The 19,000-nt window shown below is 44.1% G+C and overlaps 1 protein-coding gene across 1 annotated transcript; it reads left to right on the top strand.

Annotated features, from left to right (window-relative positions):
• Positions 1–14,851: 14,851 nt before the first annotated feature.
• On the top strand, positions 14,852–18,198 carry LOC146640593 (uncharacterized). Its single transcript, XM_085400007.1, has one exon. The coding sequence runs from the start codon at positions 14,952–14,954 to the stop codon at positions 15,966–15,968; it is 1,017 nt and encodes a 338-aa protein (XP_085256133.1). The 5' UTR covers positions 14,852–14,951; the 3' UTR covers positions 15,969–18,198.
• The last annotated feature ends 802 nt before the right edge of the window (positions 18,199–19,000 follow it).

Raw genomic sequence — 19,000 nt, 5'->3', positions numbered from 1 at the left:
GTTACGACTAACAGACGACTGCTGTCTACATGATGTCTTTGCAGCCCTTATGCTACATGTTACACAACTTTTCTTCATGCCAACAAGACTGAGGTGCCACATAGTCGACACATACAGCTGATTATGATGCATGTTTTACTGTTGCTATGTTCACATCATCTGCTTGGCTTTATCACTGAAAGCCTGGAGATCCTCTGACGTGTGCATGGCTGATGTGAAGTATGATTAGTCCTACATGACATCAACAACAGAGGCAGTGAAAGCTTTGTTGTTAACAGGTTGTAGGTAAAGTCAAATGTCTACTTCTACACTTGTGTTGGGTAAAGTTCTTCTCACTGCAGCAGATTTATATCTGTGCTTTCACAGGGCGTGATGTGGAGCTCAGCGCTGAGGTGCAGGTCTCCTTGGAGACGGCATCCTGGCTGAAATATTATCATGCTTCCAAAACATTTCAGCTTTTATTTTGAAAGAAACAAGACTTGAAAACGAATCCCCTTCTTCCTCTTTGTCTTTGTTCTTCAGAGGAGTGTCACCTGGACAAACTCAGGGCTGTTCTAGAGCCTTTCTTATTATTTGACTCCATAGAAATAAAACTGAATGGAATCAAACAAAAACTCCCAAACAGCTAAAACACTTTGCTTTATTCTCTTTTTTAACAAATACGTTGAAGTCCATCCATAACAACACAGCTGAGATCTCCTTTGTAATCAAGTGTTTACATCCTTTGTACAGATCTGCATACAAAACAATCATTTACGTCCCACAGAAGTCTAGTTACACGTAACTATACAAGAACTGGTGAATGACAGAAACATGAGACACATGATCACAGGTGATAACAAAAAGAGAAAGAATTCATGTGTTAGTGATGTTTTTCAGCCCTGATGGCTCATGTTGGAGAAACAAGCTGAGGTACGTGGAAAGTTCACACACACAAGTGGGCGTGAGCGCACACACAGAGAGAAACACAACTGAAGCATCTGTTTGCTGTTTCTGCTTTCATCATCTCTGCTGCTGTGTCAGGCTGGGGTCTCTCAGTGACGTGGTTGAGGTGAAGTATGACGAGTATCCCTGATTCAGTCCATCGAGACAAAGGGCAAAGAAAGCTGTTGTTAACAAACTCTATGGTGATGTGGCATTTAGCTCTGACTCTACGCTCTGCTGAATCCTTTGAACCTGCTGATCAGTAAAGCTCTACGTGCTGCAGCAGATTGACCTCATCTGTGTTCACAGGTGTGGACCTCAGCGCTGAGGTGCAGGAGACTTTCATTCAGTTCTCCCTGCAAACAGCATCCAGCCTGGAAATACTGTCATCTTTCCCACAAATGCTGCTCTTATCTCAGAGAAGAAGTCTGATGTAAATAACTGCAATCAACAGTGATGTTCTGCACAGATCACTTTTCCATTTTGCTCTCTAGATGAGTCCCAGCTGCCTGACCTTGTGTCCAGGTGATCGTCTCACTGAGGAGCTTTTGTTCTGAAAATCTCACGTCCATCACCTGTTTCCTTTTTACTATCTCTGCTCTTTCTTTATTCACAATGCTCATAATATCACACAATTATATTCATCACCTGCATGTTTTTATCCAGCTGCTGTTAGAACCAAACAAATAAAAAGGATGAAAAGCCTGAAATCCTTTGATTTATTACATTTGAAACAAATATGAGAGCATCCCTAACAGCACAGCTGAGACCTTTGTTTTAATCAAGCCTTTGTATCGACACACTTGTAAAGATTCATATACAAAACATAATAGAATAAATCAATATAAAATACACATAATCACAAAAATGCAGCCATGTTGTGAGTTTGCATCTAAAACATGCATGTTTCCCTTTGTACAGGCAGATTTACAGCAGACAAAGCAACACGCTGATCGACTTTGACCGCTGCAAAAACAAAATACCCACCAAGTCTGAAGTCGATCAGAGGAACTGTTGACAGACTGACAGACAAACAGATGCTTGATTCATTAGTGCGATTAAATGTTCTTCTTTAGCAGCATCACTTCATGTGTTTGTGTTCCAGGAATAAAGGTCTGTTTAAACTGGACGTCTCCTCAGCATCACTCGTGCTGTCATGGTTTCAAAGCTGTGCAGAAAGAATCTGAGGGATGATACAGAGGTGACCAAAGTTACAAACATCCAGCTGTGCTGCAAATGTTTGCAGAGCTCCAAACTCTTTGGCTTTCTGCAGAGCAAGTATGGAAGAAGCACCTGAGCTAACTTCAGTTTAGACGATATGAGGAAAAATGCTGCTTCCCAAAGTTTCCTACAAGTATCCAGTTTATATTTAGAGAAGCGAAGGCTCTTTATCCTGACAACTACTCCCTGGTGGATCCCTGTCCTGTGACAGCAGCAAAGACTGTGTATCAGTATCATCAAAGCCACTTCAATAACCAGTGTTTAAAGCTCTCTAGCAGATGGACTTCAGTGGCAGCAGCCTCTGTCTGCTGTGTACAGAAGGTTCTCTGATGAAGCACACAGCAGATGCTGCACTACAACAGCAGCAGCAGCTCAGCTTCAGTTTGGTTCGACGCCCTTTTTGACCTGTGAAACAGCAGAAAATGAAACATTTCAACACCCGTTTGTTAGCGTGAGCTATTCTGCTGTTTTTCATCATTTCACAGGTGAAATAAAATCACATTTACTTCCTGTAGGAGTGATCGTGTCCAGCCTGACTGAGACCATGTGCTCCATCCTGCACAGGTAATAAACCTCTGACATGAAGGGCTGTCAAGTAGTTTTAGACAAATGGGGGTAAAAGAGACGTTAAAAGCTTAAAGAGAAACTACATTTTCTAAGAACTGTCTGACGTTCACCTCTCACTCTCAGAAAGTATACAGACTTTCTTTGATTCACTAGTGAGATAAAATGCATTTCTTGGACAACATGACTTTGATATATTTGTTTTCCAGGAGCAAAGGTCTGTTTATGCTGGCGAGTGATGCAGGCAGGAGGACTCTTTACACTGTGACTGACTAATCAATCTCTTCATCATGACTTCTGCTGTCATGGTTTTAAACCTGCGCAGTGGAGAAAAGAAGCTGAAAGAAGCTTCCTGCAAGTATCTGACGTGTCTTTAAAGAACTAAATCCTCCTCATCCTCACAGACACTCCCTCCTTAACCAGTTTCTTAAACTAGCTAACAGGTGGAGCGACACCACTGCGTACCAAAGGTTATAAAGTTAACCACACAGCAGACACTCTCGGTATGTCAGCTGTGTGGAATCAAGTTGTTCCTGCATTAATACACATACTGAAGTAACTGCCCTGAGAAAGGTGAACTGAAGCTTTGATGCTAAAGTTAAGAACCTTTTGTTCACACTGGCAAGTGTTCAATGTTACCATTTATGCCAGTTTATTAATAAAGTACTTTTAAAAACAGCAGCAGGGCTGACAAAAGTGCAATAAAACCAAAAATCTATGAAACAGCAAATAATGAAATATTTTCATTTCAAGCCCTTTTTATTAACTCTTCTCCGGCCTTTATAGCACATTTACTTGTCTTACACTCTTTCAGTTGATATGAGTGACCAATATCTAATTCATTAGCTCACTAGTGCTTTACTGTTATATTCAGTCTGCTGACTGAGATCAGGTGACATTAAAAAAATCGCTAGTGAATGAAATGTGAAAAGAAAAATCATTGTGATCAAAGCTCTCTTGTTTGCTCTGAGGCACTAAAGCTGCACAGGTAATAAGCTTCTTGGCTTTAAGTGAGGATTTCCATTCGTTTGCAAGCAAATGAAGAAACAAAAGTTTGTACGGACTTTAGCGCCCTGTTGTCCTCATGTGTGGACGTCACATTTTGGGATGTTTAGACCAAAATACAAAGTTTTGCTCCATAAGGACCTGATTTGCACTTACGAGGTCATTATCCTGCCTCTGTTCTGTCGACATTTAAAGCGAATATCCTCATATGTGGATCTCATTTCTCTCAGAAACAAAGTTCTGGTAATTCTTTGTTTGTACATGAATCAGGTCCCAAACAGCCCAAATAGCAAAGAGACTTTAAAAATGCATGAAAGAGTTCAGGTCTTAGGAGGTTAAAGCTCTAAAAGAGAAACTCCAGTGAAACAAGTTGAGGTGACCACGTGTGTCGTGTGTGTTGTTGTCACATGTTACTCTGCACGCCAGCAGGTGCCGACAGGTTAATCTGGCCCTGCTTTGTTTGTCCTTTTGGAGCAAAAAGCCTGTTTTTCTTGTGTTTTTAACTACATTTGATCATCACGTTGCTGATATCGTCTGATCTGCATCCCAACTGCTAAGTTTGTGTTATTTAGGTTGTTTCTTTGAATGTTTCTCTTGCTAACTGTCTGAGGTTCACCTCTCACAGAGTGAACATAATTCTGCCCTTGTAGGATTAATCTTTGTGGTTGCAAAACCGTCCATTTGTTTAGCAGAACTGACATGTTTCTGAATCCATCCCAGAGCCGAGGGTTTGTGTAAGTGGGTTTTTAGTGTGGGTTTTCGTGCTGGCAGGGAGGCAAAAGGTGATTTCAGTGTCTACTATATAAAGAGGCAGCAGCTTCCAGATCTTCATCTGTGTTCTCCTCCATCATCATTTCACTCATCACATGGCTTCACATCTCAGCCTTCTGGGAGTGGTGCTGTGCTCCTCATGGTTTCTGCTTCTGAAATCCCACCTCAGGCAGACTTTGATTTACAGGCAGCAACAGTCATCCATAATGGTTCTTATTTTACCGCCCATCTAGTTTCATAACCACATGTCCAACTTAGGGTTGCAGGAAGGGGAGCTTCAGTACATGTTCACGTACTGTGTTGTGTGATATACTACAAGTGTTTGTCCCATAAGTATTTGGACAATGAACTCTGCTGTAGCTGTGTCTCTGTCCAAAGTAAAACAATCAGGATGTGTTGAAGTGCAGAATCAGAGTTTTAATTCGAGGGATTTAACAAAAGAACTGCTTTAACTGCTTCCTGGCTGCGTTCAGCTGTTACTCACAGGGCACCACAGTGGGTGACTGTTCATGTGTGATTGGACACATTTTTAGGCCTGATGCCATTTCTGACACAACCCCAAAGAGATGTTTTGTCTCCTCCTGAGATTCAGCCGCTGAGCTTCCACTTGGTAGGCAAATGTGTAAAGAACTATATTCAGGGGCGTTTTTAGCCCGTTTTGGGGGGTGCTTCCCAAAATGGATCAAAGCACCCCCAAAGATTTCTTACTTTTTTGACAATATTTGGTGTTTGTGTGATACACTACAAAAAATATAGAAAGTATACAGTACTTGGTTGAGATCTTTTAACAACAGAAGTATAGATACCCCCCTCCCAGAATGGTTTGTTCCAGCTCTCCCCTGCTCTGGCTCTGGTGCCCTTTGTGCCAGAGAGATGGTGGCTGAGACGCAGCAGAGCGGAGGTGGAAGTGCCTGGCTTAAAACAGGACATGTTAGCTGCATTTAACCTTCAGTTACTCTTTATATAGTTGGTAGGAGTCAGACCATGTTTCTGTTTACCTGAAAAACATTACACCAGGTAACCTGCTGGGTTAAACGTGTTTTCCGACGATGTTTGCTGCCCTACAATCCGTCCTGCTCTGTAGTAAAATCAGAGACATTTGACCGTCCTGTTGCTCCCATTGAAATGTATACAGCCTGTTTAAAATCTAAAACTAAAAACTGTCCGTAGCTGCTGTTGTTACCACTGTCCTGTTAGAAAAGGAAGGAATGAGAGAAGCTGCTCATTTTGTCATATGTGCCGATATTAAACCCAAGGTACTTAACAGCTAACTGACTGGATTCCCATTAACCTTATAACTCCTGTTGTGTGTGTGTGTGAGGTTCATAATGGATATAAGGACGTCTTTTCAAAAAAAGCAGCAACATTCAGGTAAAAATGAAAGAACAAATGATGCGTCAATAAAGGATAATGTTGGATCAGTGTTTCAGTATTTATGTCTTTTATTTGATGTTCATGTGTTTGGTTATTTGCCTTTTGGTTGAAAGTACACTGAGGGAGGACTTTTTTATTAGTGATTTCAATAGTATTTTTTCATATTAATGTAATTTTTTCATCTAATACAATCTATTTGTGTAGTGTAGAATAAGGAGGGGATGTTTTTCTCATTATCATTTAATATTTTAATATGCCATTATTAGTTCATTAGAAGTATATAACCAGCTTTGCATTAAGCATGAATTGAAGTTTTTGATCTTACATTATTCTTTGCATTACAGTGATGGTGATAACTTTAGTTTGATCTTTTTTACAGGTACCAGAATAATAACATGATTTTCCATTGCAGATGTAACCATGATCATTCCATACACATTGCAGCTTGTTGCTCATTCTAGAGTTGTGCTCAAGGTAATTAAAGGTTAAAAGCTACAGCCAGCGCGAGTCTGGCTGATCTATGGAGGGCAAAGGCTCTGAGCTTGGAAGGCCGCACGCGCTTACACAGCACTTATAAGATGTCATTCTTGATGATTTTGTGCTTAGTCATGTTTTAATATGTTTTAAGTAGAAGTAGCTGATCCAGCAATATTCATTTAATATTATATACTTGATTTAGAGCAATACACACTGATGGTCTTAATAAATGAAAGAGTCCTTGTAGTTGCCATGTTGTGTCTCAGCAGGGTACAGACGGTTCCAGGAGACGGGGGGCAGTGAGCGTCTGCCCTCGGGAAGGAGACAATGTTATTCTTTGTGTTAAATAAAATTGTCAACATTGATTGTATTACACCTGTCACTACGCATGAGGGGGCGTTCTAATACCCTGATTTCATAAAACTATGGAGATGTGTTTTTTGAGATGAGATCTGAGACTGTCTGCATACAGTGTCCATCTCCCACGTGTGTGATCATTAAATCATCGTTTGACTCAACCCGACCGGACCAGTGTTGTTATTGTGGGTTTTTCCTCTGGTGTCCATCTCCAATATTTTTGAACCATAACATTTTGGGGGCTCGTCCTGTGGTATTGGGGTGGACGTGCGAGGTGTGGACGGTCTGAGGTTGTCGAGCGGACAGGCACGGACCAGGGATCTGATGTGAGTGAGCTTCCCGGGTGCATCTAAAAGGTAAGGCACTGCCTGTTGAGTTGATTCCCAAATTGTGCCAAATTGGGCTGCATTAAATTAAAAGCCTGCTCACTGACGTTGCTGGTGGGTGTCTGTTTTGATTTTGATGAGAATCACCGTGTGTTATGCAGTTAAAGTTGTTTAAGAGTATTTAATGAAGTTGAAGAAATATGAAACTGTTCCCAGAAGTAACAGAGAATGTTGGGTTTGAGTCCCTGGATATTGAGCTGAAGGCTCAGGTAGTTTGGTAGGGAAATTAGGACAGAAACTGTTCCCAGAAGTAACAGAGACTGTTTAATTGGTCGTAAAAAAGTTATCTTTCTTCGGTGAGACCCGTTATGGTAAAATTTGTCAAAATTGTTTAGGTGAAAATTGTTATAGGACGGCAGCCCAGAAGTCTGCTAAGAAGCACATTGCCCGGGGGTTACGCCCCCTCCTGGCCGTGGACGCGCGGTCTTGACCTGTCGGCGAACAGGGGTAGTTCAGTTTTGGTTTAACTGTGGGTACAGGGCATCCCGAAATAAGCTAGGAGTTACCGAGACTCCTCATCGTTTAAAACGGTGTCATGTGCTTGTTTGGACAAAGTTAAATTGAGTTAGGGATTTAGAAGTTAGGTCAGAAACTGTTCCCAGAAGTAACAGATACTGTTTGATTGATTACAAAAAAGTGAAACTTTCTTCGGTGAGACCCGTTAACTTAAATTTGTCGAAATTTGTTAGGTGCTGAATCTGTCAGGCCTGTCAGTGGTTGTAAATATAAGACGTCTTTTGTGAATAGAATTCTATCTGAGCTTTGTGTGACCCTGTGTGTGATGAGAGCGCAGCTGCAGCGCTGCGAGCTATTTTTAGACGGTGTGAACATGCAAATGAGCGTGTGGCTGGGAGGAGAACGGAGCTTTTCACTTCCTGCCCAGAGTGTGTGTGAGCCTTATAAGCAGAAGGCTTTTTATTGCTGAAAGTTTGTAAATATGCTGCTGGTTTTGATGTTATAACAATGTAAATAGTTTTTGATTTAAAAAGAGTGGTTTAAATAATTTTCAGACACACCTTGCAAATGTGCTTATAATGAGTTGGCACTCGGCCTTTGAAGGTCAGAAGCTTCATTCGGCGTGACTGTCCGGATTGATAAAGTGTAGTAAATGCCTTGAGTGCAGAGGGTTAAATGCAAACAAGCTTACAAACACATAGGTTATGATCAGAATAGGTCCCTAGAAGGCTTTTGAATGTTTTAAACCAAGTGGGAATCACTAGAAGGTTATTTGTTAATCACAGTTGATTTATGTAATGTAAAAAGCATTTAAGACTGAGTAACTTCAGTTTTTGAGGAGCATAAGAGAGTGTTCCTAGATCAGAGTAAGCTGCTGTAAGTCAATTGAAAACAATTTAATTAAATCTTAAATATTTTATACTGATAACACAACTGATTTTAAGTCATACCTTTAAATAAGTAAAGTTCATGAACTTTTTTGAGCTGCCATGACACAGAGAAAGTGGAGTGTTTCACCCTGAAAGGATGAAATGATGCTCTGCCTTTGTTGTCAAGTTCAAACATAGGCCTTAAATAAATATGAGCCACTAATAAGCGTGACATAATTAATAATTTCAAACAATAAAGCACATTGGGTGAGTGACCCAGATAACAATAAATTATGAGCACGCAATAAAGTGGACCTGTTAGAACCCCTTTGACATTTGTCCCTTCAACAATAAATGATTATATTGTGTCCCATGCACTAAACAGTCCCATTTAATACTGTTAAATCGTTGTTTAAATAGAATAAGCAAACATGCCTGTGCTTTATTTTGCAACCTGTAACATACAAATAGCAGAGGAAGAGGGTCGACTGGAGGTGACCTGTAAATGTCACATAGTGACTGAGGAAGGTGTTTCACCTTATGAGATGACAGTGTGGTCCGAGATTGAGCTGCATGAGCTAAATGCCTATATACAACGTTGCCTATTTTTATTTCAAGGCTTAAAGGAGATGACTGAGCATGAAAATGATCCAAATTGGGAGCCCACAGAGGCCGCCCACTTTGCTCAGGCTATGGTAGAGTCGGTACTAGACGGTTTTGATTTTGATATGCTTGCTTGGGAAATAATGTAATTATCTGTGGAGATGTCTCCAAGCGATTAGTAGATTTAAAGGAGACAAATGTGTGCTTGAGAGTGCGTGGTTGAAATTGTGTGTGTGGGTGTGCGTTTGAAAGGCTTTGAAACATAGATTTGATTTGAATAAAGCTAATCACAGTACTATGGTTTGGCATTGAAGTAGAGCGAGCTATACAGCTAATTATTGAGGGGTTTGGATTTAATTGGTCCATTGCTCCCTCGCTCGGTAAACAACACGGTGAATTTGTTAGTTTGTGAGCAAACATGATATTGCTTTGGAGCAATTTTCTGTGAAAAATTTAAGGCTGTGTGAATGCATTTGAGCTGTGTTATTGTTTTGTGCCCCAAAGTTAGCATGCAGTGTGTATGAGTTTATAACATTTATGTTCCAGAGTGAAAAGTAGTTATTAAAAGTGAATATTGAAAGAGGCTTGGTTAAGTCTTGACACACTGCGTTGGCTGTGTGTCTTACCAAGCAGATCACAAGGAGACAGTGACCCTGGGAGGAGCGAAAGTATTTCTGAAAGCTAACAGGCAGACATTGCGGAGTGATCCAGAAGGAGGAGCCGTATAACGTCACAAAAAAGGGAGGTAAGCTTGTGTTCTAGGATAATGGCTGACGGCCCGAACACGACACCTACTGGGCACAGAGGCTATAAGCCTCTAAAGGAACAGCAGCAACAGTTAAAAAAAGCTATTCGCTTAGCTTCTCCTGGATCATCAAAGTTAGCTGAGAAGGAAGCCAAAGCAATGGAAGCTGAGCTAAACAAGCTTATTGCTTCCCAACAGAGAGGGCTGGATGACAAAATAGCCCTAAGTCTTGTGCTCAAAATAGAAGGAGAGAGATGTGAGCAGCAATTGGAACAACTGCAAGCCGAGGCAGAGAAACGTTCAATCAACTGGAAAATTAAACAACAAATCAAGAAACTACAGCAAACACATGCAAAGTGTTGCAAGTGGATGTTCTTGTGGAATGGAGCATCTTCCTGGATGGAGGAGGATGACACAGCTGAAACAGAAGATATGGAAAGCATAATGGAGGCTTTGAAACAACTGAAAGACCAAAATAAGAAGCTGGAAGACCAAATGAAGAACTGGATTCCAAAACCAGGAGATGCTAACAAGTATCACACAGCAGAGATTCTTCCTTGGGCCACATTAACATCTAATGCCGTAGAACGACAATATGTCATGCCTGTAATGACCCTCAGAGGAGGACAAGTTCAAGGCCCCGATGGACAGACGGCAGTGGTTGTGGGAGGAGTAGCTGATGTTGAATACACCAGAGCACCATGGGTGTTTCAGAATGAAGGGCCTATGACAGTTAAATGTCAGTCCCTGAATGGGGAAGGGAAAGAGATAACATCAGCCGCAGAGGAAGGCTTGCCTTTGCCTTCTTGTTCACATGAGGGAGGAGACAGGCCAAAAGCCGAAGCATCAAGAGAGAGCCTGCCAGACCAGACTGGAGAAGCGGATTGGACCCCAACAAACGAGGAAATGATTTCACCGGTGGAAAGGATGGCACAACCGGCTTTCATCGGACTGCCAACACCAGCAAGAGAAGAGCAGGCCCAAACCAGGTCAAAACACTCCAAAGCAATGGCCAAGTCAGACACATGGGCAGGAGAAGTATTCGGACGAATGCTTGAAGCCCCGCAAGGGCTATTGGAAGTATTAAATACACTGAAGACCGTAAAGGACAAAATGACCAAAAGCATGCCAGAAGAGGAGAGCGACAATGATTCATCTACCACAGAGGAGGAAGAAGATGATGAAGATAACGACAGAGGAGGAGTCGCGTCAGAACCAAGTATAGCCAGGAATCTTAGGTCAAGACAGGTGAAAAAAGAGCAGGGACAGAGGAGGCCTATTTTTAAGAGTTCAAAAGGCAAGGGAAAATTGGGACAGTGTAAAACTGTGACCAAAGCAGAAAAAGCTGCGGGCACTCATTATAATTTGCCTTTAGTGGCTGGTGCAAAAAATGAACCAGTGTACCGCGCATACAAAGTAAGAGATTTGGAGGCATTGGTTAAACAGCTTCCACCTATAACTGGAGGAGGAGCAAGGTGGTTGCGTGAATTAGGCAGACTAACAGAAGGAGAGGAGCTTGCGATTGGCGATTTTCGCGCCATTTCTGCGCGGTGTATGCTCGGTGGTGGGCTAGCAGATGTAGAGGCTATAGCTCGCACAACTCGCCATGCAAATGATTTGCCTTATCATGAAGTGCAATGTGCTTTGTCTGACGCAGTCCGTGAAAAGTACCCAACCCCTAATACAGGAGCCATACCTAAAATAATTTGGGACCCCCAAAACACACCTAGAGAGTTTTTAGAAAAAGCCAGAGATCAGTGGTTGTTAGAAACAGGTACCCATCCGGGTAGAGAAGGTGAGCATCGGGCGTGGTTTCGCTCAGCGGTGCTGGCAGGGCTGCCAAACCAGGTCACAGAAGATCTACAGAAAAACCCAGATTTTGCCGTAGCAGATTCGGTGCAGTGGGAAAGACACGTCTCACATCGTTTGCAGCTGGAGCAGGACAGGGCGAACAAGCAGAAAAAAGAGTTGGAGGAGGCACAAGCGTCTCTACTCAAACTACAGTTGGTGGAGGCAAAAAAAGAGGAAAAAGAAAAAACAGAAAAAATTATGATAGTCGCGACCCAGCCTGGTCCTGGGCCTGAATGGCCAGATAGTGGCCCGGGTCCCTGCACTAATGACGGATGGCCCGCCAATGCACCAAGGCAGAACCAACCCACAGGGAATTGGGGAACCGGTGGATCGTACAGAGGGCGTGGTGGCTCAGCGGGGGGAGTACAAAGAGCTCGTGACACGGGGAATCTCAGCAGTGTGCCTTGGAATGTCTGTTGGAGGTGTGGAGCAGAGGGTCATTGGAACAGAAATTGCCCAGAACGTCGTCAGAACTATCAAAGAAGAGGCTACCAATCCCAGGCACGTGGAGCTCCAAGAGCAAGAGATGGCTCTAGGGGAGCGTATCAGGCCCCAAACCCGAGTGCAGCACCAGCCGCGCAGTATCCAGTGGCTGACTGGAGGGAGGACCAGTACTGAAGGGACCCGGAGGGACCAAACAGTATGGTAATGGCAGATCCCATGCTGTTAATGACTGTAGAAGGGACAGAATTGCCCTTCTTAGTAGACACTGGAGCAACATATTCAACCTTGAGAGCAGCACCAGACAGTGCAACGTTGTCCTGCCACACAGTGAACGTGGTGGGTTTTTCCGGGATCCCGACAACTCTGCCAATGACTGACCCAGCTTTGACAAAGCTGGGCAAGCAGACTTTGAAACACAACTATGTGGTGTCATCGCAAGCGCCAGTAAATCTTATGGGCAGGGACCTGCTCGTGAAGTTGGGCGCCACAATCACATGTTCAGCAGATGGATTATCTGTGACTCTGCCAGGGGGCCAGCATTTTCCGTGCCTGGGAACAAGTTCAAAGACTCAATATCTGCTTCAAGACTGTGAAAGAGCAAAAGTCAATATCTACTGGGGGAGACTAGTGAAAGAGGATGTTCTGAGGCAATTTCAGCTGTGGAGACCCTGGATAATGAGCTTGGCAGTTTACTCCCCTCCGCGCGACCCTTACCACGTTACCCTGTTTTATGATAAAGAGAATGACGACACCTATCGTGAATTATTTCAATCTGATCTTGAAGGTCAGACGTGGAATGTGCAAACACATGACATCTACATCGGACCAGAAGGTGTAGCCGCGGCTGTGAAATTAACTGATGAACAACTGCCTTGGTACAATGTGGAAGAAAATTCAACCCCTCACATTACATTGGCGGTCCACCAAGGTCATGGTGCAGGTGATCTAGGTCCAATGGTCAGGCGAGCACTGGACGACACAGGGTGGCAAAGAACCCAAATTCCTAACTTATCTTATGCTCCAAATTGTAAAACCTATCGCATAACTTGTGCCTGTGAGGATACAGTGATCTTGGAACATAAAGAAATTTCAAAAACACATGGTGAGGAGTGTGTAGATCATCCTCACGCAGTTGCTGGACTGTCGAATCTGCCTGACAGTCTATGGTCAAAAGGGCCCACGGATGTTGGCCTAGCTAAGAGTCCTCCTGTCTTGTTCCAGCTCAAGTCACACACACCAATCAATAGACCACAGTATAAACACAAGCCTGAAGCAGAGGCAGGAATTACAGAAACAATAGAAGGCCTGTCAAGGGCCGGGGTGTTAGAGCCCTCTCACTCACTGTGGAACACACCAATTCTACCAGTGGAGAAACATGGAACAGGAAAATACCGTATGGCACATGATTTGAGAGCCATTAATGAAATATTGCTCTCTACTACTGCACCGGTACCAAATCCGTACACAGCTTTATCAGCTATCACATGTGACCAAAAGTGGTTCACGTGCATTGACCTGGCAAATGCATTCTTTTGTCTTCCTCTGCATGAGTCACTCAGAGACATTTTTTCATTCACATACAGAGGCCAACAACTCAGATACACACGTTTGCCGCAAGGCTTTGCACTTTCTCCAGGCATTTTCAATCAGGTGCTTAAAGAAGCCCTGTCGTCATGTAATTTGCCTAATGATTGTACATTAATACAATATGTTGATGATCTTCTCATTGCAGCCCCGTCAGCAGCGGATTGTACAGCGGCATCGTTCGTTGTGTTGAATAGGTTGGCGGAATGCGGCTTTAAAGTAAGTAAAGACAAGCTGCAGTTAGTTCGCCCTGAAGTGACCTTTTTGGGCCGGGTAATCGCACACAAATCAGTGGGTTTGATGAACACACACAGAGACCAAATTTTGACACACCCAAAACCGCGAACTGTGAGAGAAATGCTTTCTTTTCTTGGTTTAACAGGTTACAGCAGGCAGTTCATTCCGGATTATGCAGGCAAAACTGCCCCTTTAAGGGGCCTAATGAAGCAAGTTGGTGTTCGAAACTTTAAGGCTGAGTTGCCTTGGACGCCTGAAGCTGAAGCCGCATTTATTAGGGTAAAACAGGATTTGTCAAGGGCCTCAGATTTAGCCACACCCAATTATGATGAGCCATTCTATTTGGATGTTTCTGAAACAAACTCAATTGTAAATGGAGTGTTGTTTCAGAAAAAAGGGGGGGGGGGTAGAGAAGTGCTCATGTATGTTAGTGTAAAACTACATCCAACAGAAGCAAAGCATCCTACATGCACACAACATGCAGCAGGGGTTGCTAGAATTATCCAAAAAACAGCACATGTAGTGAGAGAACACCCACTAAAAATACTCACTACACATAGCATAGTGGCATACGTAAATTCACAAGCATTTTGTATGTCACCACGGGCACAACAGAGACTGAGCAAAGTCTTAGAGGCCCCAAACTTGACATTCACACATGAAGGAATTAACATGGCAGATTTAATGGGTGTAGGGGAACCACATGACTGCGCCAAAAGAGCACAGATCGAGGAAAAGATTAGAGAGGACCTGAAGGCCGAACCCATACCGGGAGCTGAGGACTGGTTCACCGATGGATGTTGCCACCGAGACGAAGGAGGACTGAAAGCAGGGTATGCGGTGGTCTGCAGAGTAGAAGGAGATTATCAGGTCAGAGAGTCAGGAAGGATTGAGGGAAAGCAGTCGGCCCAGAGAGCTGAAGTGATAGCCTTAGCTCGAGCTTTGAGACTAGCCAAGAACAGGAGAGTGAACATCTACACCGATTCGGCATATGCGTTTGGAGCAGCGCATGTGGAGCTGCCTCAGTGGAAAAGAGCAGGATTCAGAACAGCAACCAATGCACCTATTTCCCACAAACATGAAATGGAGGAACTGGAAAAGGCCTTGGCTGACCCAGAGGAGGTGAGCATTATAAAATGCAAAGCTCACTCCCAAGGAACCAGTATGGTGGAAAAAGGAAACCAGAGAGCAGATGAAGCCGCAAAGGAGGCCGCAGGCTACAAAGGACAGAGACAAATGATACAGGTAACATCAGAAGAAGAGATACCTGTTGACCTGATTGAGGAAGTTAAACGGGCCCAGGAGGAGGCATCCCCAGAGGAAAAGGGGGTGTGGAAAAACAAAGGAGCCTGGCAGGATGGACATTTGTGGAGGGGGCCAGATGGGCGCCCCGTGCTGACAGCCAAAATGGCAGAACAGAAGGTGGATGAAGCCCACGGACTTGCTCACGTGGGGAGAGCCCAGATGGAAAGAAATTTGTGTCATTGGTGGCATCCTGAGCTGCGAGGAATGATAAGGGAGAAGGCCAGGATGTGCTTAATCTGTGGGGCACACAATCCTAAGCCAGCAGTAAAACCGGAAGTGGGTTTTACACCATACGAGCTGCAAACCGGGAGACAGTTTCCGGCACCTTGGACGGTGGGCTCGGGTGAACGGGACAAAAAGGGGAACCGGTCCCACGCAGACTACTGGAACGAGCTAAAGGCGCTAGTGTCCAGTTTCACGAAACAGGCGGCTTGTAAAGGGCCCACAGGAGAAGGAGAGGTCCCAGACGCGAAAACAGTGTGGCTGAGAGTCATCAAACGAAAGTGGAAGGAGCCCCGCTGGACTGGTCCATATGAGGTATCGGCTCGGACGGCGACAGCGGTCCAACTGAAGGGGAAAGGCGACACCTGGTATCACTGGACGCAGTGCGCAGCTGCGCACGAGGGCTTGGTGGGGAAGGATCAATCTCAACCCGACGCAGGTGAAATTGAGCGGCACAATAATCCCTCACACCTGTGCAACGGACCGACCGGTAGTCTACCCGGAAGGTCGAAGAAAGAAGAGCAGCCAAGGAGGAGATCGCCGCGCCAACGAAAAGGAGCGGTACCACACTGAACACCTAAAACAAGAGAGAGGCTCTGATAAAGGGCTTTGAACTTTTTACTACACCATAACATTCACATACCACCATGCCATCACAACAATTAGACACTGGTGATGAAAGAAGAGTCTCAAAAGCCATCACAATGTTTAAAATTATTATGAGTTTGATGTTAACTATGTTGCTAATCATGGCTATTTGTTTTTTGATTTGTTTGTTGCAGACCGACCCGGGAAACCAGTCTGAGCACGGAGGCCATGCCAGTCCGGCGTTGTTTGATACACCAAGTACATCACGCGTGGTCCATAGTGATTCAAGGTTGCGGGCAAGAGTGAAGCGCGAGGTCTCTGGTAAAAAGGATGAGTGTCTCAGCACATATGGTGGTTTAGAATTAGATTATGTTATTGGCTCCACAACTTCCTTTACGTTTGATCTGTGTGATGTTGTTAATTGCAGGGACGTCGGCAGTGCTTGGAGGGGATACAATGTGTGGGTCTGTTGGGATTATTCAGTGAGTACGCACTGCGAGAGGGGAAATCGTCCGTATGACAGCTGGTGCCGTAATTGGGACCAGGTAAGGGGTTACACTGGGCAAAATTGGGAACCGTTAGAATCAGGATCAGAAAACGGGCTTAAACTACAGAGGGATTTTAGCCCCTCTGGAAACGCGTTAACTTTATCATTGGGGAATTGGCATCGCGAACAATCTATGTATTTAAGTTTGGGGGTGGTAAATGAATTCCCCCACCTGGATCGACTCCATTGGAGTGCCCAGGGGGGTTCCAAATGAATTTAAACTTGTTGACCAAATAGCAGCCGGGTTTGAAAATATTCCAATAATTTCTGCTTTCTTTCCAGTGACTCCAAACAAGAATGTAGATAGGATTAATTATGTTCATTACAATGTACTGAGGCTCTCTAACCTGACCAGAGACGGATTGGAGGGGCTAGCGGAGCAGGTGGGTCCGACCTCGTTAATGGGAGTGCAGAATAGAATGGCCCTTGACATGTTGTTAGCGGAAAAGGGGGGCGTGTGTGCTATGTTTGCCGACCAGTGTTGCACCTTTATTCCAAACAATACTGCTCCAGATGGGTCGGTAACCAAGGCTCTGGAGGGCCTAAAGAGCCTTTCTGAAACTATGCATGATCACTCCGGTGTTGGTAATCCGTTAGAAGGCTGGCTGACCTCAGTGTTCGGACGGTGGAAGGGGGTCATCGCTTCGGTCATGTTTTCTTTGTCTGTTGTGGTGGGTATTATGGTTATTTGTTGTTGTCTCATCCCTTGTGCCAGAAGAATGTTCAAAAGTATGTCTGTGAGGGCAGTGGACCCTGGAGTCATTACTCCAATGTCCATGATGCCAATGATGCATGTGGAACTGAATGTGTAGGCCAAGGAGGGACACAACTGTTTGTGACCTCTGGATTCTCCAGAGGTCAACAGAGGGAATTGTAGAATAAGGAGGGGATGTTTTTCTCATTATCATTTAATATTTTAATATGCCATTATTAGTTCATTAGAAGTATATAACCAGCTTTGCATTAAGCATGAATTGAAGTTTTTGATCTTACATTATTCTTTGCATTACAGTGATGGTGATAACTTTAGTTTGATCTTTTTTACAGGTACCAGAATAATAACATGATTTTCCATTGCAGATGTAACCATGATCATTCCATACACATTGCAGCTTGTTGCTCATTCTAGAGTTGTGCTCAAGGTAATTAAAGGTTAAAAGCTACAGCCAGCGCGAGTCTGGCTGATCTATGGAGGGCAAAGGCTTTGAGCTTGGAAGGCCGCACGCGCTTACACAGCACTTATAAGATGTCATTCTTGATGATTTTGTGCTTAGTCATGTTTTAATATGTTTTAAGTAGAAGTAGCTGATCCAGCAATATTCATTTAATATTATATACTTGATTTAGAGCAATACACACTGATGGTCTTAATAAATGAAAGAGTCCTTGTAGTTGCCATGTTGTGTCTCAGCAGGGTACAGACGGTTCCAGGAGACGGGGGGCAGTTAGCGTCTGCCCTCGGGAAGGAGACAATGTTATTCTTTGTGTTAAATAAAATTGTCAACATTGATTGTATTACACCTGTCACTACGCATGAGGGGGCGTTCTAATACCCTGATTTCATAAAACTATGGAGATGTGTTTTTTGAGATGAGATCTGAGACTGTCTGCATACAGTGTCCATCTCCCACGTGTGTGATCATTAAATCATCGTTTGACTCAACCCGACCGGACCAGTGTTGTTATTGTGGGTTTTTCCTCTGGTGTCCATCTCCAATATTTTTGAACCATAACAGTAGCCACTAAGACTGGTGGACCTAAATCTTCACCTCCAAGTCCGTTCACATACAAGAGGAAGGGGAGTGAGCGGGTCAGCGCTCAGGGCACAGAAACTAAACTGGCTTAAAACACCATTTATTTCCATAAAAAAAAAAAAACACAGCCAGAGTCACAAATACAAGATAAAATTCCCCGTATACAATAAAAATATTGTTGCAACCCGCTAAAAACCCTGCCGGCAGAAATAACTATACACTATTAAAACAAGGCTAAAACATGTTTTCCATAAGCTAAAATTACCCTCCCACAGTCCCATAATCCCACAGTCCAGCCACACATGGGCGAGTGGTCCTTATATGAAAGAGACAGGAGAGGAACTTCTCTTCCAGTATGGTAAGACTCGTCAGCAGCAGACCAGGGAGGAGGCTCCTATCGCAGACCTGTCTCCTGCTGACAGCGCGTCGCCGCACAGTCCCGCCCCACTCCACACCTGAACACGGACTCCCTCGTCTCACCGTCAGATGCAGGCAGAGGGGCATCCCTGCCCTGTTGTGCATTGCAGCCATCGCCACCCACTGTTGCTGTTCCTGCGTTGGGACTGGATCGCCGAACGACTCGCGGCACCCCACAGCAGTTCCTTCCACACACGTGCGGGCTTGCACGCGTTCCTTTTTCTCCTGCTCACCTTTCGTGCGTCACACCTCTTCTTGTCTCTGCGCTCACTATCCCCTTTAACAGGTCAACCTGGCGG

The sequence above is a fragment of the Rhamphochromis longiceps genome, unplaced genomic scaffold (assembly GCF_057381845.1).
Source record: "Rhamphochromis longiceps isolate RC_006_pf unplaced genomic scaffold, R_longiceps_female_GT1.1 unmapped_scaffold_4, whole genome shotgun sequence".
Classification (NCBI taxonomy): Eukaryota; Metazoa; Chordata; class Actinopteri; order Cichliformes; family Cichlidae; genus Rhamphochromis; species Rhamphochromis longiceps.
This window is presented reverse-complemented; position numbering and strand designations above follow the sequence as displayed.